Source organism: Phyllosticta capitalensis, assembly GCF_038381095.1.
Source record: "Phyllosticta capitalensis strain CBS 128856 chromosome Unknown BKA78scaffold_10, whole genome shotgun sequence".
NCBI classification, from domain to species: Eukaryota; Fungi; Ascomycota; class Dothideomycetes; order Botryosphaeriales; family Phyllostictaceae; genus Phyllosticta; species Phyllosticta capitalensis.
Window position 1 is genome coordinate 207,535 of NW_027117448.1, and position 19,347 is coordinate 226,881.

At 55.1% G+C, this 19,347-nt stretch overlaps 7 protein-coding genes across 7 annotated transcripts; 1 reads left to right on the forward strand and 6 right to left on the reverse strand.

Annotated features, from left to right (window-relative positions):
• Nucleotides 1-548: 548 nt before the first annotated feature.
• Nucleotides 549-1,342, forward strand: BKA78DRAFT_298649 (uncharacterized protein; the record flags this gene model as incomplete). Its single annotated transcript, XM_066886941.1, has 2 exons — nt 549-812; nt 893-1,342. 2 exons carry the CDS (start codon nt 549-551, stop codon nt 1,340-1,342), a joined length of 714 nt encoding a protein of 237 aa, XP_066740230.1.
• A 651-nt stretch (nt 1,343-1,993) lies between these two features.
• BKA78DRAFT_355815 (uncharacterized protein) lies at nt 1,994-3,118 on the reverse strand (the record flags this gene model as incomplete). Its single annotated transcript, XM_066891967.1, has 1 exon — nt 1,994-3,118. The coding sequence occupies one exon, from the start codon at nt 3,116-3,118 to the stop codon at nt 1,994-1,996; it is 1,125 nt and encodes a 374-aa protein (XP_066740231.1).
• Nucleotides 3,119-4,294: 1,176 nt separating this feature from the next.
• Nucleotides 4,295-5,212, reverse strand: BKA78DRAFT_355816 (uncharacterized protein; the record flags this gene model as incomplete). Its single annotated transcript, XM_066891968.1, has 2 exons — nt 4,295-4,576; nt 4,628-5,212. 2 exons carry the CDS (start codon nt 5,210-5,212, stop codon nt 4,295-4,297), a joined length of 867 nt encoding a protein of 288 aa, XP_066740232.1.
• Nucleotides 5,213-5,927: 715 nt separating this feature from the next.
• On the reverse strand, nt 5,928-7,862 carry BKA78DRAFT_26674 (uncharacterized protein). The gene has a single exon (XM_066885476.1). The coding sequence runs from the start codon at nt 7,626-7,628 to the stop codon at nt 6,405-6,407; it is 1,224 nt and encodes a 407-aa protein (XP_066740233.1). The 5' UTR covers nt 7,629-7,862; the 3' UTR covers nt 5,928-6,404.
• A 235-nt stretch (nt 7,863-8,097) lies between these two features.
• Nucleotides 8,098-9,178, reverse strand: BKA78DRAFT_333180 (mitochondrial 37S ribosomal protein mS45; the record flags this gene model as incomplete). Its single annotated transcript, XM_066890058.1, has 2 exons — nt 8,098-8,643; nt 8,816-9,178. 2 exons carry the CDS (start codon nt 9,176-9,178, stop codon nt 8,098-8,100), a joined length of 909 nt encoding a protein of 302 aa, XP_066740234.1.
• Nucleotides 9,179-10,574: 1,396 nt separating this feature from the next.
• BKA78DRAFT_298654 (uncharacterized protein) lies at nt 10,575-12,194 on the reverse strand (the record flags this gene model as incomplete). Its single annotated transcript, XM_066886942.1, has 1 exon — nt 10,575-12,194. The coding sequence occupies one exon, from the start codon at nt 12,192-12,194 to the stop codon at nt 10,575-10,577; it is 1,620 nt and encodes a 539-aa protein (XP_066740235.1).
• A 3,981-nt stretch (nt 12,195-16,175) lies between these two features.
• BKA78DRAFT_298655 (uncharacterized protein) lies at nt 16,176-16,685 on the reverse strand (the record flags this gene model as incomplete). Its single annotated transcript, XM_066886943.1, has 1 exon — nt 16,176-16,685. The coding sequence occupies one exon, from the start codon at nt 16,683-16,685 to the stop codon at nt 16,176-16,178; it is 510 nt and encodes a 169-aa protein (XP_066740236.1).
• Between the last annotated feature and the right edge of the window lie 2,662 nt (nt 16,686-19,347).

Here is a 19,347-nt window from a genome sequence, read left to right on the forward strand (position 1 = left end):
GCGCTACACGACGCAGTGTGACAGTTCAGGAATTTGAAAGCAAGGAGTATGGTCAACTTCGCCACTCTTCACGACCAGAGTGTCGGTAAGATTGATGCTGATTCCAGGCGATCCGAGATTGATGCCTACAGCAGGATGGTGGTGGAACGATGAGACAAGGTAGAAAGAGCTCGAAATTTTCAGTCAGTCCTGGATCGAGAGATGCCGCAACACACTTATTGGATTCTGTTGGTGACCGAAAAGCGAGAGACACTGAGAGTAAAGCATCGGCGCGTACAGAGATGAGTTTCAGGAGGTAGTACAAAGCTGCATACAGATAGAATTGGCCAATCGGAGGGGATGCCTAGAAGTCAGCAGCGAAGACAGTTGAAGAATTACCCACTTTAAATTGTTCACGCTGCAAGGCACTCGGCCCTTGCGTCATTCAGCGTCTGCTCACTTCTCTTGCACATGTCCACGCTCCAGCACTCCATAGCGTTCCATTATCCTCCACGGGCCTTTTCTCTCGAATTTCACTGCCGTCGGCCATCCATAGCCTTCTTTCAAAAATGAGCGAGCTAGTTGACGAGGCAAACAGGCTGCCGGAACGATGGAACACAGCGGGTGCCGATGTTAGAATTGTTTGCTTTGACAGGCGCAATTTCATGGCCCACAATTGGATCATCACCGAGTACAGCAACTATTTCATGGACCAGCTGGCGCTCCTCGAATCCGAGTCTGACCGCGAATCTGAGTCTGACCGCGAGTATGAGTCTGATCGCGAATCTGAGTCTGATCGCGAATCTGAGTCTGACTCGCCAGCTGATCAAGAAGTACGTTATACCAACATCTCCTTGAAATAGCCATCATGCCTTTTCCGCAATGAATGACAAGTCTTGACGGGTGTCTACAGTCCTCATCCATTGCAGACAAGCCCCCTGTGACGCGTCTGAGAGTCCTACTGCGGGACTCAGCAGCCGTCTACGCCGTGGTCGAGCACATGTACTCTATCGACGGCTACACGGGGCTTGAGCAGCAGGACTTCGGCCCGCACGAGCCGTTCATACACGATGCGCTCCTCTTCCACGCCCGCGTCTTCAGCATGGCCTACCAGCTCGACGTCCCCGCCACGGAGCTGCTCGCAAAGCGCCGCCTCGACGCCCTCGCTCGCGTCCACTGGCAAGATCCGGGGTTTGGAATCTTTCTGGCGAAATTCTGGACTGGTATTCTGTATAGCTACGAGCTGCGCCTCGTCACTTTTGACATTTTGCACGAGAACGGTTGGACGCTGCTTGACGACGAAGGATTCCGCGCCGAGTTGACGGCGGTTTTGGGATTGTGGTGGAGGGATTACTTGATTTAGCAGTTGCAGGAGGTGCGATCTCAGATGATGAATAGGAAGTGAAAATTGCCTGGGGAGAATGAGTGGCTTGGTAGATGGCAAAGGGATTTGTCGTGACGAGTTGCAGAATAGCATGCCGCAGCAGAGTGTTGGCGTGTACAGAGCAGAGCAGAGTGAGCAGTTAAGGAGTCGTGCAAACTGCAAAGAGGCCGCATGTAGAGTCGGACCAATTGGAGAAGGGACCCAAAACACTCAAATCCAAGAGTCGATGAATTCAGAATCCACTCCACTCTCAAAATCTCCCAAAGTCGACTTGCCTCCAGCCCTGCTCTTGCCCTCCACCGTTTGTGGGCGCACCTACGCCATCTGCTGAACGCAAGATAGCTTTCTCAGCCTCCCAGTGCCGCCAGCAACTTGATGTGATGGCGCGAAAGCAGTACTTGCTTTTTTCGACACTCGGCCTGCGGGACGACTGGATTGAATTTCATTGAATTGTCTTGTTGACGAGTGTTCAAATCTGGAGACTGGATCTAAGATCAAGATGTGAAAGGAATGATTGACCGTCCGTTCCTAAGGAAGTCGTCTCCTGCGCTCTCCCCCAACTCGAAGCCGCTACACGAATGAACATCCCAACGAGACCATCTCGCAACTTTGAAGATGCCATGGCGTATATCAACGCTTGAAAAGCCTTTCAACGCCTCTATCAGCTCGGATGATATACTTATTGAGCGTTTCGTGGCTCATGGGTTGTCCAATTGCCCTCTGCACATCGGGTGCCATGCGCAGATAAGCTAGAGACAACTGGGAGAATGTGGTGTCCATTCCAACTTCGCGGCCAGCGCGCACAACGGACATGAAAAATGCTGTTGTAGAGCCACCGCTCTGCTCAAGGCTTTCCCGGGTAAGTGTGATCTGATCAAGCTTGCCAAATCCGTGATCAACGTTTGATGGCGAGACAGTATCTTCATGGCCCCATTTCCGTCTCAAAAGCGAAAACCATTGTGCAAGATCTTCTCCTCTTGTGGCGGTGTCGCGTTCTCCCTCCGACAAGATGGAATAGTACCATTCGCGAGCCGATCCGAGAAGGCAGCGGTGGAGATTTTGCTGCACAATTTCAACTGACAACTTTTGCTGGGCTACTTCAGCAGCGTCAATGAAAGACTCCACATCAGCGAAGTAGTTTGTAGTCCCCATATTAATGACGCCACCATGTTCAACTTCCTGCATGAGACTGGGCTCGAAGAAGCCGAAATCGTTGGGGATGAATCGAGTGCGACCAAGTTTCTTGTCGACATGGTCAATCAGCGCTTGAAATCCAGCTTTTTGGCTGTTCAGCTGGCGCTGAGGGCTCACGATTTGCCCCTTTTGCTGGGTGCGCTCCGTCTGAATCTCGGCAATTCGCTCGCTTTGCTGGGTCAGCTCCTCCTGAAGGTTGGCAATTTGCTCCCTGTGCTGGGTACGCTCCGTCTGAAGGCTGGCAATTTCCTCCTTTTGCTGGGAATCCTGCGCCTGGAGATTCTTGAATGCGTCCGCCAAGCGATCCATCTCGACGTTGCGTTTGGACGTCTCTTGGGCCTCGGCAGCAATCCGCTCCTCCAAAGGCCTCAGCATTTCAAGAATTTTTGCATCGCACCACTCTGCCAAGGCGTCTCCGAGCGCTGTGCCCGAAGAAAGCTGCTCCGGTACTTCGCTACTCCCGCTGGCAGGCGTGAGCAGACCCGCACCGTCGGAGGAAGAGTTGGTTTCAAATTGTGCACTCCTGAGGGACTCGACTTCGTGGGTGGTAGAAACAGACATGGCCGCGGCAGACGTGGTCTTCGTATCTTGCGGAGTGAGGCGTAGGCTGGTATCGAAGCGATGACGTCCTGATATTTTGAAGTGACTGCTCGGTGCGAATCGACGAGATGCCTCGTAAATGCAGAGGCGGAAGGAAGTTGACTTTATGTATCCGCCCGACACGGTCTTAGGCGTTGTTCTCGTAGTTGTTGAAGCCACCCCCAAGACAGTCTTCAGTGTTGCTCTGTTCCCGCTGTCCCCAGCCGCGCGGCGGAAAGTCAACTCCCCCACTCTCCATGAATAGGTGTATGAAGGTTTGGACTCGAGTCGACCCGCGATTGGTGCCAAAATGCGATCAGCGCGGAGAGGAGGATTTCCAGGGAGGAAAGAGCTTCCGAGTTACCGACCCCCTTTTCAGTCGGCGATTAGACCTCTGAATGCTGTGGTTTGCGGCTGCAGGGAAATGTGAACAGGGGTAGGTGGGCGTGGTACCCTTTTCCCTGAGAATTAGCTTTGTGCTGGAGAGTGTGAGTACTTCACAAACTGCATCAAAGCATCAGGCTGCATATTATGCGACTTTTCCGCGTACTCCCAATAGTCAGGAAGTTCGCAACGACCTGGCTCTCTCCGCAGCCCTTGAATCAGTTTCTTAATACCTCTTATTGATCTTTAAGTTCGCGTCAGCTCCACCAGTCTCCCCTATTGCTCATTACAGCAGCATTGGGCGCGGCGATTCACGGTGTAGTATGTTCATCTTGCTGGCGTGACCCGCGGCGAAGAAAGTCAGGTAAGTACTGAAAGAAGACACGTCGAATTCTCTGACTAACGATCGAGCAAGATTTTCAGACAATTTGAGACCCAAATCAATGTCAAATGGAAAAGACAGTCAGTTTCGTGACAACGCTCCTCACAGCTTCCCCTACATCGGAATCATCAACATGAAGTGACAAAAAAGATACCGGCACAACACCCATGTCCGCATAACGCCGAATTGCAACGTCTTGTCTTTTGGGAACGTTCTGATCCAGTTTCTATCCCGAGATCAATTTGCTGCAGACTAGCCGCCTTGTACTGCCATCACTGAGATACAATGAACACTCGCAAATCTGAGGAAACAGTGCCACCATTCTTTTTTTACCGCGAGGGTTTCTAATGTGAAGTGCTCGTGTGGCGTTCCGGATGGCTCGCACCAAAGGCTCACATGTCGTCGAAATAATCTCGTTTGACGGGTCGATAGTTAGGGTGGAAGGGAACTTTTCTCTTGGGGATGAGGTAGTTGTGAGAGAGAAGTTCTTCGTGGAGCTCGACCAAGTGGACCATCAAGCCCTTGTGCTCGCCCAACGTCTTGTGCAAGCTGGCGATCTGATCCGCGAGCGGACTGTCATGCTCTTCTTTCTCCTGACTTCCCGCTTGAATGCGAGAGTTGACGGGCTGCTCGTCGCACTCAGTGACGTCGGGTACCTTCGGCGTTTTGGGAGGCTGTTTAGGGGGTCAGCACATGTTTCCTTGCGACTCCCTGACATCTCTCACCGTGAGCTTGTTGACGCGAGTGATCAAGTTGACTTTGTTTTGCAAATTCTTGACGTGGACCTTTCGCTCCGCATCTTCTGTTCTGAGCTCCTCGCATTCCGCCTTCACCCCGTAGATCTCGTTCTGCAGGTCATCAACCCGCTCTCTGTTCTCCTCGCTCTCCTGCTTCAAGTCAGAGACCTCTGTCTTGAAGTCATCAACCTGCTCTTCACACTCATTAAACTCCTTATGCAGGCTCTCGACTTCCTTTGACCAACAATTAATCTGCGCCTCGCGCTCCGCGCCCTCCTTCGTCAAGACGGCGACGTCCTTCGACAGCTTATCGACAGTCTCCTCGAGCCGTTCAGTCTTTTCGAGTTCGGCGGCAAGCGCTTTCTTCAGAGACTCGACGCTTCCTTGGATATGCTTGTTGCAGATGTCTGCCACAATTTTGGCAAACAACATGTTGGCCAACTCTGGCATCTCGCCGCTGCAGCTTGGAGGCGTGGACACGGCCGGTCCGTCGGAGGACGAACTGCTTTTACACATTTCAGAGAAGGGGTTGTCGGCAGGAGCGGACTTGAATATTTCGTGGTCGCTTGACATGGCTGTGACAAAGATGATTTTTCGACTTGTGAGTGACAGTAGTCCGAGTAAAGTGACAATTGGAGAGGGCACAAAAGTTGAACCAACCAATGCCAGCAACAATTGAAAGGTGCGGAAAAGTCGTCTTTTACATTCCAATCCATCGCCAAAAGTTTCCGGTCCAGGCTCAGTAGTCATTGGACACACGTGTTTGCGCGTTCCCGTCTGCAAGCCCCCCACCGTCACCGAACGCGTGGGAAAAGTATAAACAAGTCCCCCACGCTCCACGAATCGACGTGCGAAAGTTTGAAGGCTATTTTGGATGACTCACGATCGCTGCACAAAGCATGATAAGCGCTATCCAGAAGAGGAGGATGCGCAAGAGCAAGCTCGAAACGGCAGAGGGCTAGTTGGCGGTGGAGCAGACAACACATGCACCCATCTGCTGCCTCGCTGTCGAAGATTCTGGCTCAGGCTGCACTTGTGCGGCTCGAAGTTGGTAGGCAGAGACCTCATCGCACATTCCAAAAGGGGAAAAGCAACGCCAGGGCAACGGAGACGTTGTCCACATTCGTCGTTGGCAAGCCGGAAGTAAGTAGACAATGACCGGACGCCAAAACCTCAACTTCAGATTTCATCCCCTTTGAAAGCTGGAGGAAAGTCCTGGAAATCAGTATTTGCGCGTCCAGTGCAGAGATTTGGGAGGTTGGAAATCCTGCCATGATACGCACCGGTTGGACTTCACGCACTCAGCAGCAAGCGCGGCATAGGACTCGAAGGCAGTTGATTGACTGCAGAGGCAGGTAGGTGAAAGACCCAATCCAATAGCCTGTATAGCCTGGCCGGGCAGCAACTTCAAACATGGCAATCATGCTTGACGTCAGCGACATATTTCGCGCTCGGACAAGGTAGTAGCGATGCGGCAATCCAAAAGTCTCTCGTTCATTTCTACCGAAAATCTCAACTCTTGTATGGCCGGAACGCCGTTGGAGATAAAGCTGCCACGTCTTGTGTTGGGCCAGCACAACTAAGGAGAAAATCAAGGAGCGATACCAGAGTCCCATCTGGTCAGGCCATAACGAATGGATTGAGCGCAAGCTTCTCGTCTGACAGGAGTGCGAACCGCAAGAAAGCAGATGGAAAGGAGTGTGGAGCGTGGATCATTGTGGCTTTCTCAATCGCCCATTTTCTGAAGACTCAAAGGTGAGATTCACTACATGAGGTAGCCCTTTTCCCGCAAGGCCAAGTCAGTTCGGATGATGTACTCATTGACTGTCTCTCCTTCTTCAGGAGGGGCCACGCATTCTCGGCATGTGGGTTCCATATGCTCGCAAGCTAGAGCGAGCTGGGAGTACGTGTCGTCCTTTCCCATTTTCCTGGCTGCTGCCGTGGCAGACATGAAGAAGTTCATGGTGGAGCGTGGTCTTGCTGAGAGTGGCAAATGAAGCTTCAAATAAAACGTTGGGATACCAGCCGGTATTCCGTCGTCCCGACCCCACATCTTGCGGAGTTGTGCAATCCAATTCGTGAGCCCGGATCCTTCTGCAAGCTTCCCGCGCTCGTCTGGGGTCAATACTGAGAAATACCAGGTACGAAGGTCTCCGATGAGGCAGTATTGCAACTTTTTGCGGATGACTCTAGCAGGAACTGACTCCGCGGCAACCTGAAGGGCTTCTATGAAAGGCTCAAGCTCATAATGCAAATTATAGTCTGGTTCGGGGACAGTGTTGACCTTGAAGCTGTAACCGAAAAACCCGATTGTCTTGGGGTCGAACAACAGGTCTTCGTTGGTCTCAACCAAGTGGGCCATCATGTCTTTGTGGTCGGCCAACAGTTGCTGCAAGTTGGTGATCTGCTCGTTTCGGCAAATGTGGGGAGGCATCCTTTGCTGCTCCATCTCTTTCTGGGATTCAATGGCTGCTGGCTCTTCTCGCTGCACGTCTTGCGGTTGTTTTTCTTTTTGGACGCCGAAATGCTTCGGCAGGACGTCGATTCGGTCTTGATCCAGGACTTGCAGGGCCATCTGCAAGTTCTTGATCTCTTTTCGTCGCGCATCATTCTGGAGCCTTAGCTCGTTGTCCTCCTGGAACAGACTTTCAACCTGCATCTGCAGGCCCTGGATGAGCTTTTGGCACTCCGCGTTCGCTTCCTTCAAGGCCGCAACCTCCCGTGACAGTCTGTCGACCATTTCCTCGAGCCTGTCAGTCTTTTGCACCCCGGCAGGAAAGCTTTCCTCCAGAAGCTCGACCCGTGCGAGGATTCGTGAGCTGCGATATTCGGCTGCCACATCGTTGATGACTCGCAGAGGTGTCTGGAGCCCCATTTCCATCTCGCCACACCAACTTGCAGGCGTCAGTGGGGCTGCTGGTCCGTCGGAACAAGATTCGATTTCGCACCTTGCGTCCCGATGGGAGTCGTAGTCGTGTGAGCTCGTCATGGACAGTTCTCGAGTGACAATGGCTGAGATTTGATGATCCGGAGGCAGCGCAGGGAATTCAGACACCAAAACTCTGAATGAAGCAAAGAGGGGAGCAGAGACAACTTGAACATCGAAGGGGAACACCTGATCAGGGCGTATAAATACTCTTCAATCAGGAGGCTGACAAGGCGAAAAGCAAGGCGACAACCAAAATGCCTCAAAACACTATTCGCCACGAACACCCAGGTTCGTTGCTAAGCGGCGACTTCCACTAGCTCGTAAGTGCAAGGAAGGCCGACGAGCTCGGAAGACAGGCATCGATGAAAGAAGGAAAATGAAAACACCGAGGTAGTGCGTCGTCAAACATGAATTTGTCGGGCCAGCCAGACCCTCGCAGAAAGGTATCTCATGCCACGCGTGTCTACAGAACCAGGCCATCCACTCTACTCGCCAGCACCACAAGATCGAGAACCAGTCGCGGCAGCACCTACGCCTCGACGCGCTTGGGCAGCTTGTACTGGCCCCGCTTGCGGTCCTCGTGCGGCATGCCGTAGCGCCAGCCGACACCATCGGGGCTCTTGCCATCACGGCCCGCATCATCGACGCTAATCTCCTCAAACTTAAAGTCGAAGCGGCGTCCCTCGACGCGCTTGACGCCCTTCTGCTTGGCCTCGGCCTTCTCCTTTTCGGCATCGCGCTGCGCATTCAGCTCCGCGAGGCGCTGCTGGTGGCGCTCGAGCTGCTCGCGCGCCGGCAGGCCCATCAGCCGGTCGCGCGCCGCGTCGATCTGCTCGGGCATTGGGATGCGCTCGTCGGCGGGCAGGAGGTCCTTGTCGAAGATTTTGGCGGCGTCTGCGCGCGTAAAGTGGCTGGATTCGGGCGCTGGCCAGAAGATTTGCGTCTTGGTGGCGGCGTGCACGGGCAGGTCGGCCGTCGACTCGTGTTGTTGCTGGTCGCGGGTTTCATTGGCGAGCTCCGTCTTGGGCAGCATGTCGAGCACGACGCGGGAGTAGGGTTTTGCGAGGAATTTGCCCTGGTTGGGTAGGTCAGCCATTTGCTCGTCCAACTGAGTTGAATGGAACGAGAGGTGTGTTGTGCAATCAGCAAAAAAGGCAAGTTGTCTCCATGTGGTTGTCGGAAAGACTAATCGTTTTTTATCTCATCATTGTAGGCGGGGAGTGACGACGGCAACAAAAGTTACTTACCTCTTGCTCCCACTTCTTCTCCATGGCCTTTAACCGCACCACCGCTGCCGCTCTTTGCAACGTCACGCCATATGTTGTGCACACATCCTGGATAGGTTGCTTCTCCACCTCGATGCACTGGTATATTTTCTCGCGCAGCTCCTCACTCAGCACTCTGCTGCTTGGAAAGGAAGGATTTTGTGGAAATGGTTTGAGGTCGCCAGCTCCCTCTCTGACCTCAATCTTCTCTCCGGGTGGCGGCCGTGGTTTCCCTGTCCGCCGCAAGACGCCAGATCGCAGGTCGTATGCGTTGAGGTAATTTGTGCCGCCGGTCATGGGATCCCGCAGCGCCATGCCCACGGGTCCGCTGAGCCAATCCCACATTCTTCGTCGAAGCTGTGTTTGCTTTTCAAGTCGACATGATTGGGAAAAGGGCCGAGTCTGTGCTGACGAGCCTATCGAGGTGCGTTGTGTCCGGACGCATTGTGAGAGAGAGGCTGGGAGGGAGGATGAGGGCCGCGAAGGCATGGCGAGGACGTTTTGTGGCGGCAGTAGCTCGAGAAGGAGGAATTGATGCGAATGGAGAGGGAAGAAGGGGTATAATGGGCTGATGGAGTTGGTGTGGAGGTGATGTTGATGGAGAAGTGTGATGCGGTTGGTTGGCAAAGATTTCGTAGCAGTTCGCTTCGGGAAAATGCCGGCAGCTTTTCCCACAGCCTCACGTGATGAGCTCCCTCAGAGCCCGGAATGACTTCACCGACAGGGCCCCAAAAAGCGGGCTCGGAAGCCAGTTCCTGGATCGTCAGGAACCCGGTCGTTCCAGATCTGTCAACATGTACGAGACGCACGTCAGCCAGCAGCAGATCTGCGCTTGCGCTCGCCACATCAAACGACTCGCGGCAGGCGGCAGTCAGACAGACTCCAAGTCTTTGAAAAGAAGGCAGTCCATATTCTAAAACTAATCCCGCTACGTACCAAAACGACCGGCAAGACGACCCAGGAAGCAAAAGAAAAGAAAAGCAGTGAAAAACGGTCCCATGCAATCTGACCCAACATCTGTTTCGTAAAATGGTGCCACTTTCTGTTTGGATAACAGCAGCGACACCCGTCATGCAGCAGCTCGAAGCGCCCCGTCATGTGCGATCCAGCGCCTGGCAGTTTTTGATATTAGATGACCGCTCTTTTCGACCAGCAGGGAGGAAGAAACGCGTTGCCAAATATGATTCTCTGGGGATGCATGGCAGCTGTCGGAAGCAACAGAGAGATAATGAAGAAGAAAAAGATCGCTACGAGTCCCTTGTCCCGTCCCATTCCGATAAATGAGGATGCCACAGCTCCCGCGACTGCACTTTTCCTGCCCAGCGACCCAGGCCCATGAAGAAAGTCTCTGCCTCGGAGCATTGAAGCTGACGAGGGAGGAGAGGAAAGGAAAAGAATGGGAGCCCTCAAGAACACCCGACTATGCATCAACGCTTCCGACAGCAGACCATGTGAAGAATGCAGAAAAACGCACGGGGGGAATCATCGCTGTATGCTAAAAAGGAGACCACCTCCAAGATGACCTGATGGTGAGGGTGGTTGGAAGTACGTCGCGCCGTGACCCAGGACCCATTCCAGCGTAAAAGGATACATGTGGTAAAACACCGTGAAATGACTCGGAAAAGACAGTTGTGCGAGAGTGAAGGCACAAGGAGCGGCATCCCAACGCCGGCCGTCACAAACGCCTCGTCCGTGGCATGAAAAAAACAGGAAAACAAGGAAACAAGTCAGTCTTTTCTCTTCAACGCCCCATCATGTAGTCGGAGTAGCCATTGCTCATTCCGCCAAATGCACTGCTGGTGGCCGCCATGCCCGGCTGCGACCTCAGCGAGTTGCTCGACATGCCGAAGCTGCCATTGGAAAACATGCCAAAGTTGGAGCTGCCGTTGATGCCGCCGACGGGCGAGGTCATGCCGGGCGGCGCCAGCCCAGGAGGTGGCCCGGTGGCCGTGGAAAAGCCGGGCGTCATGCCCAGCCCGCTGCCCATTCCAGGCAGCGCATTCTGAGAGTTCATCGACGAAGTCGACAAATTACTATTATTTTGACCGGTGCGAACACCAAGCGGATTCTTGGAAAAGCTCAGTCTAATCCCACCCTTGACACTGTTGTGCAGAGGGTGACCGTAGAGCTCGTTCAACGCCTTGGTTGCAAAAGAAACGTCTTCGAATTCGACAAAACACATGGGACCGTTGGCCTTGGTGCGGAAACATAGCCGCTTGTATCCTCGCTGCTTAGAGAACATGGCCTTGAGCTCGTCCTCGGAGGTGTCCATGGGTAGGTTGCCAACATACAACGTGTTGCAGGGAGGATTCTGGTCAGCCGGGTTGACTGGAGGGTAGTTGTGCCTCTGGTAGTGCTGAGGAGTCAGCTGGTAGTTGGAGTTGGGGCCAATGGAACCCATGGTAGGGTGGATGTTGTTGGGCGAAATGGCCGACATTGGTGGCCCTGGAGAATGCACCGTCGCCACCGACCGGGGAGATGCAAAGCTTGACAGCGGCGGCGACGTCAAGCTGTTGGTGCCGCTAGTCGTGTTGAGAGACAAACTGGCAAAACGCGAAACGGGGAGCTGCGGGGTCGTGGTGCGCCGACCAAGGGATATCGGGCCGTTTTGGCCACTCCTCGCGTAGGCAACCGGGTCTTTGATCAACTCATTGGTCTCGTCGTCGCCAGCGTCGTCGTTAATGAGTTGCTTGCTAAGATTCTGGGAGCGGTCCCCAAATGGGTTTCCGACCGGCGACTTGGGACTGAACAAGCCGGTATCTGTGAGGGAAAAGTCGCCGTTTCCAAGAACTCCGTTGGGTGGAGACAGCTTCTCCAGAGATTGGAACGTGTTGTTGAATCGCGAGGATTGGCGGCCCGTGGATGATGCGGCCGAGGAAGTCGACCCCGACGTCTGACGGCTAGCCGTTCCATCAACAGTATTTCGGCGTGCTCCAAAAACAGCGGGAAGTCCCCCGGAAGGAAGTATCTCGACGACCATTTTGCCGTCGTTGGCGGCGTTGGGCTTGCCGTTCAGCTTCTCCCTCGCATCCTCGGCCCCAGCCATGCTCTTGAACCGCGCGACGGCTGTTGAATAACCCTTGTCCTCAGGGAAGTCGGTCCTGACAACCTCGGTGCTGATGAGGTCTTTGGCGAAGAGGAGCATGCTGCGGATGGATTCCTCGCTCGTGTTACGCGGCAGCCTGCGCAAGAGAACCGTGGGAGGATACTTGGTCTCGGGGTTGCTGATTGACGACTCCAGCTCGGGGAGTGCGAAGAGGGGAGAGGTGCCATTCTCGAGGGACTTGCGCTCCCCAATGGGCGACAGGGTGTAACCGTGGTTTAGTGGGGCCGCGGTGGCCGAAAAGACATCGGCGGTCATGGTGGAGGTTGAGAATGAAAACTTTGGCGGAGAGGAACCGTTAAAAGGAGCTTGCAGAAAGGAATTTGGCGACAGATGCGAAGGACTGGTGCTAGCAGATGGTGGCCCTGCGGCCATTTCGCTCTTTGTGCGATCTGCTACCCAAAGTTGCGCGCGGTCAAAGAAGTATGCCGCACGAAATTTGGCGCCGAAACAAAGGAGAGCGACTCAAGTGGAGAGCGGTGCGATGCGGAGGCGTTTTGGAATGCCAAAGGACAAAAAGTTGACGATGATGCAGCGGGAACGTGATGCGGAATCAAGATCGGCGGTGGAACAACTGACCAGGCGGCGAGGCGCTCTCAGCGGCGACCAGCTCAACGTGAGGCCGGCAAGTGGTCGAGGTGGGCGCAGCAACAGCGGTGAGGGTGGCGGACGGGAAGAGGTGAGGTTGTCGAGGCGTGGTCGCGATGCGAAGCGAGGTGGAGCGAGATGCAGCAGCGGGCGGAAGGGTACTGGCGTGGAATGCGGCGTGCGACGTGCGGCGGCTTGAGCTCACAAGCGACTGTAGAAGGAAGTAGGCAAGCAATGCAGACGGACGCGGGTAGGCGACGGGAGCGATGCAGAGGTGGTGGAGGAGTTGACGGTGAGAAGCGAGGCTGTTGAGTTGAAAGAGAGAGATATGGTAGGGTATGTAGGCACGTAGGGTGCTGGGGGCGGCCTTTGACTCTTTGGGGACGGGGCAGCAGCTAGAGCTTCAGATAGCGGCGGGCCAATGATAAGGCCACAGACCAGCGATCGGTGCGGAAGGAAAGCGGGAACGCGACTCTGTGTGGAGACTGGGTTTCTGACACGGGCGACAAAGTGAATTCAAGCATGTCCTGAGATGTTTGATACACAGCCCGGTCTCTATCCACAAACCACTGTGTCCTCTTCGAATCGTCGCCCTTCTCTCTCCCTCTGCACTCCTCTCCTCGACCACCTCAACCCTCTCTTCCACAATTTCCAACTCAAAACCCAACTCCACCTGGGCTGCAGTACGTACCTGACCCGCCCAAGCAGACGCGGCATTTTATTGCTCGGCACTGCGCGTACATCCATGGCCTTTTGTGCATGTGCTGAATCGCGTCCAGGCAGCCCCCATGAAACTCCAAACCTCCGAGCGGCGACCATCACGAGTTTCACAACCTGATCCCCTCCGCCTCATCCCGGTACAACCACACAAAGGAGCCTCATCCTTCCGACCTGTCCCTACACTACACAGAGCTGAATTCTTACAACTCGCACTCAACAGCTTCCACCTCATCTGTTGCCTAAATGTCCACAGAATTGCTTTTGGCCAAGGCTGACGACTCACCCTCTGTACTCCCTCGATCCCGCCATCTGCTTCTCGCTCTCCAATCATCGACTGCCGGGAAAGCTTGAGCTAACCAAGCCCATGCTCTGTCCTCCACCAGCACACCTGAGGCTCCACCAACCCAACCATCAACCACCATGACGTACTGGGCTATCCCAGCCCAACCCCGACCAAGACTCGACTTTGATATTAGGGGTCTTTCCGGGGTGCTTCGCCCGCCATCATTTGGCGACCCTGCCGCTCCGCCGTCAAAGGTTCGCGCGGTGCCCGGCCCATGCTCCCCCCGCTGGGAGCTCCCTGACATTCTCCTCCTCTTACTTTCGCAGCGGCCCACCGAGTCAGCCTCGTGCCTCTGCATCAACGGCCACTTGTGGGGCTGGACACACCCATGATCGGCAACTGGCCCCCTGCGACTCTTCTCCAGATCTTCAGCGCCCAGACAAACACATCACCACTTTTTTTCAACCTCAACCGTGAGCCTCAGTCGGTCCGCCGCCGCGACGAAGCCGCATCCGCATGCTCCACATGACTCTACTCGCTTCTCGCATGTGGGCCTTTTACTCTGCCCCGCTCCTCAGCCGTCGTTGTTGTTGTGGTCGACCGACGTTCCATGCCGCTCGGCTCAGGCTCTCGTCGGCAATCACTGAGGGAGCCAGTGCCAGGCACACCAGCGCAAAACCTTGCAATATGGTGCCGCTCGCACCCGTTCGATTCGCGGCTGTGAGCACGCGCCCGGACTTGGGACGACTCTGTTCTAGCCATCAACCCTGCTCGCGACTTGTCCGCCGCTTCTCATAGGGTGCCGTCGCTCTCGTCTCGACGCGGCATGGAATGCAGTTACTTTGCCCTGCAGAATCAACTTTGAACTGACAAAGAGTCATCATTGGCGCTGCGAGGCGCCTGGACTTTGCCGACCGCAAAGCAACGGCAGCAGGGCGTGACAGAGCGTCGGAGCTGCCACCCAAGACCAAGCCAATCACAACCACCGGTCTGATGCGGGGGTCAGGTCCGGAGAGATTGTAGCGGGCCGAGGCGTGGCAGCGGATGTGCTGTGTCCCTGTGATGCAATTACGGTTTGAAGACAGCCTGTCATTGTCCACGTCTTCCACACCACTTTCCAAGCTCTTGTATACTCGCCACCCAAGCACGGCCCTACATGTCGCAGAAGCATCTTGTCCTCGTCGTTGCTGGGTTTCTCCATGGGTGCCCTCCTGCGACCGATCGTCTTGAGCCTCTCTCCTGAATGGGGCAGGGAGATGCCCTCCTCGTCACGTCACCATCGCCGCCGACCCTGCCCGCACAGTTCCGAATATGGTAGCTCTGGCTTGGGCAATCGAACAAAATGGGTTCATCGGAGACGAGCCACGTTCCTCGAGTCATTTCAAAAAGCCACATTCAGTCCAAGTCCCATCGCTCGCTGCCTCGCATCCATGCCTCACGCCGCTTACAACACATGCACCCTTGCCAATATCCATTCTGTCCTTAACAGGCTGCAGTAGCAGGTTTGCCCTGGTCTTTCTTCACAAGCCAGAGGGCTGCCAGCTTAGCGAGGTCGAAGTGCAGCACCAGCTGCTTGTCCAAACTCTATTTCCCCTCGCTGGCTGCGCGCTTGCTGACGAAGGCTTTGCGGACAGCTCGGTCGCCTTTCGTCCGGCAAGTCATCATCGATTTCTCCCGCCCAAAATCTCGCATTGTCCTCTCCTCGCATTCTCAACCGCTATTGGAAGTGCCTCTAAAATGCACAGCACGCCACTTGCTGACAGTGTTTTCAGGCTTTGCCAGTAAGGTTTCGAGGATGCACAAAAATAAAAGTCCCCACATGTATAGCTACTCATGCCAACCACACGAGCCACAAGCCACGGCCGTCTTGTCTTTTTTTCACTGCGAACCCATTGGATTCGGCAGTCAGTCGAGGGCAAACCTTGTCCAGCCCAATCAAGAGTCCTTCCGGTACCTAACTTGTGATTGGGTTTGGGTTATTCCGCCGTGGCAGCGACTGGGCTGGGATGGCAGCCGGCTGGGCCATCCCGGGCTGCACCAGCCTTGGCGTCGTTGAGGCTGACGCTGACTGCTACCTTTTTTCTTGCCATAATGTCTTGTACACTGACTCTGACAGAACCACCAGCCATTCGAAATCCGCCAGGTGGAGATTCTCGACTGGAGAGCAGCAGGAGAATGGAGGAGTGAAACCCAACCGCCGTCCTCCAGCTCGCGATTAGACTTGCTTTGCTCGCCTATAGTGTGGCCCAACAAGTGCAGTCGAGCAAGGCAGCCCGCCCCGGTCAATAGCCTCGTACTGATACACTCGTCGGCAACCAAGGGTGCGGACCAGGGGTGCAGCAAAAGGTACTCTGACCTTGTTGGGTCCGCATACGGTCTAGACTCCACCGGTCAGACATGAAACTCTTCCGACAATCGACACTGGCTGCTGTCGCTGTGCTGGCTATCTGGCAGCCAGCTATCGGGTGGCAACTTGCGCACGAAGAACTGTAAGTGTATCAGGTAAATGTAAATGATGGACGAGGCTTGCAGCGGCACAACAGCAAAAGGTAAAAAGCGGATCTCCCTTTTTCTTCTTCATTCAGTGTGCAGCGCAGTAGTCGAAGCATCCCGCACCGCGCCCGACTGGCTGGCACCGCTGGCTGGCTTCACATGTCACGAGTTGGCTGGCGTCGCTCAACACCGTCGTGCCCAATCTTGGCAATGCCGTCCGTCGTTGAGTCTGACTGCGAGCACGAGCACGCAACCTGGAGTCTATCCTCGCCTATCTCCGTCCAACCAGCCGCCGCGAACGCAAAGCTGTGGCCTCCGGTTCGTCGACTCGTCTGACTCTCCAAAAACTCTCGAGTCGGCCGGCTCTCGTGTGTGTGCTCACTCTGCGGCCCGCCCGCCCGGGCGCGGTGCGAGAGAGCGAGGACGGACGGGGAAGTGAGGAGCGTGCCCTGCTGTGTGTGCGAGCAAGCTTCGCGCGGCGTGCGCCTGTTCCTGACGATCTTGGTGCCACGACTGACTTGATCCTCCCTCCAGTTGCTCGTCGTTTGTTTCCATCTCGTCGGCTGCCATTTGCGGACTCGCGTGGAAGGTGGGTACGAGAGGAGGAGGTAGGTGTTGTGGTGACCCACGCCCTTGCCCGCAGCAACCATTCTCCTCTTAGACATGCTGTCCACAATCAAACCTCATGATTTTACTCGCCTTTCCCTGTTCTTGAGCATTCTCCCTACGCATTCCATTCAGCCTTGGCGAAGTATCGACCGCGTGCACTTATCGGACGCCTCGATGCGCACACACACACTTGGGGGTCGCGGGGCCGACGCTCTTTACATATTGTACACTACAACACCATGTACATGTACATGTACCAGCCAACAACGACAATCACATTCCCCCGCCCCTCTCCTCTCCTCCTCAAACTCCTCAACGCCTGCACCAAACGGTCGAATCCTGGCAGCAACAGTTGCTTGTGCTTTCTCATGGTAGGAGGTGGAGGTTCCCTCGCGCCAACCTAACCGCCAACTGCTAAGCGAATTCCCGCGATTGCTTCTTCCTCTTCCTCTTTTGGCATTGGTTGGGGCGCTCTCATCCGACGCCGACGCTGTTTTTCAAACCCTTGGATCTCATGGGGCTTGCAGCCGCCGAGGCTCTCTCGGCTCATTTCCTTCTCTCTCTCCCTTCGACGCAGCGGGCAGCGGCGTGGCAGCGGCGTGGCAGCGGCATTTTGTCACCTCGTGCGCGTTTGTAGGTTGTGGCGTGGGTGGCGAGTATGGTATGGTATGTGTGGTGGATGTGCTCTGGTGTGTGTGTGTGTGTGGTTGCGGAGGAAGCGGGAAGCAGGAAGCAGGAAGCAGAAAGTCAAGATGTCCGACCTACCTGCCTACACCTACCCATCTTCTCTCCTCTCCTCCACTCCAGTGTTCTTCTCAAACCAAAACACACGGAGAAAAACAGACAGACATGCCCGGAAAGATGGCAGTTGGCAGATGGCGTTGAGGTTTGTATTGCATGCATGCTCTTCCCCGCCCGCCCGCCTGTTGTCCTGCCTTTGTTGTGCTGTGCTGTGCTGTGCTTTGGCCACCTGCTTGCTTGCCTGCCTGCGCCTATTCTTTCTCTCTCTCTCTCGATGCGGCTTTCTGCCTATTTGTCTGCGTCGTCGGCTGATGTTGTCTTTGGCTTGGCGATACAGTCCTGGCGATGGAGAAGGAGGAGGAGGAGGAGGAGTGCCGCCGCGACTCTTGACTAAAAGTCTCCTGCCCCTGCCTGCCCTCGCCGCTATCCGTCAAATCTCCATCCATCGCCCTTCGCGTCTTTTTGCTGCTGCGAGAGGTCCGGTCCGGTTGTGTCGCTAGGGGTGCGCCATAGGCTGCTGAATCGACTGGGACATTTGGCTGCTTTGAGGCGTCGTTGTTGTTGCTGACGTATGTATCCTTATTTCTGGGGAGGTAGACAGTGGTGCGGGTATTGTGTGTCCAACACGGCAGGACACGACGCGACATGATATAAGGGGAGCGAGGGGGAGTGACGCTGCACAACAACCACTCCCTGACGCCGTGGCTTGGTTGGTAAGTCGTCTACCTTCTGCTTCTGCGCGTGCGCGGGATTTGTGTATATACAATGCCTAACGAGAGGGGGGGGAAAGAAAGAAAGAAAGAAAAGAAAACCCATCGACGCTCCTTACACGTTGTGACAAGAGCCGAGAAGGACGAATGGACTTTGCTTTGCTTTGCTCTGTAGTCTGCTCTCTGCTCTCTAACCCGACAAGCGCAACAAACACTCTGTACTTTTCCATCGTTCTCTTACTACTTCTCTCCCTTCCTACATCGCCTGCGCATTTTGTTGTTGTTCTTGTCGTCGTCGTCGCAGCCGGCGAGCGACCGCTGCACCAGGTAGGTGCCCAAAGCCCTGAGGAGCGTTGGATCAGCCAGCCAGACTGACAGACTGACGGTTGTCTGTCTCCTCTTTTGCTCTTGACCCCCCCCTCTTTCATCCCTGAAGGCACTCTCTCTGTTTCCATTTCGATTCGCCCAGCAATGTCAACGTCAACGTCAACCTCGTCGCTGATGGGTCAACGAGCCAACGCTGTCTATCTATCTGTCTGTCTTTGCTTACTTACTATTGGATGATTGGTCGGCGTCGGCTTGATGGGGAAGGGGAGGGGGGACGGCGCGGCTCTAGTAGGAGTGACTTTAGTAGAGAAGAGGTGTGCAGACAGGCAGGCAGGCAGGCAGGCAGGCAGGCAGGCAAGCGATGAAGCTGCGTCAACAGCTTATGCGGCAGTTCGGGCAGGACCGCCGGGATGCTAGAAGAAAAGAAGAACCGAGGCGATGATAGCAGTCCTTCAATACCTGTGAGCGCAGCAAACTCGAGCTTAACCCCTGTTGTCTCGTTGTTCGCCCGGCCTTGCTGACTTGGCCACCGTTGGTAATAATACTACGGCTCTGATGTTAGTTGGGTGGCGAGGAACAATCAAACCATTTTCACGCGAGGAGCCAGCGAGCGAGCAGGCGAGCTGGTGGCTTTGAACCGAAGCCATCCATTCCTTCATGTCGGCGGCAGCAGCAGCAGCACGCGTCGTCGTCAAACAAGCGACGAGCTGCCCACTTCGACTTCTCCATCTACCCGTTGGACGCGAGCAACCGAGTGACGTGTCTGCAGGCCAGTCTACCCCTTTACTTCACATCCGTCTGTTCATGCCCATCGAATATTGTATTATCCAAAGCCACGAGCCCAGTCACCCAGCCAAGCGGCCAGTCATCCAGCCAGCCAGCCAGCGACGAACTCAACAACAGAAAAGGGAAGTCGGACTCAGGCTCCCACGCGCCCGCA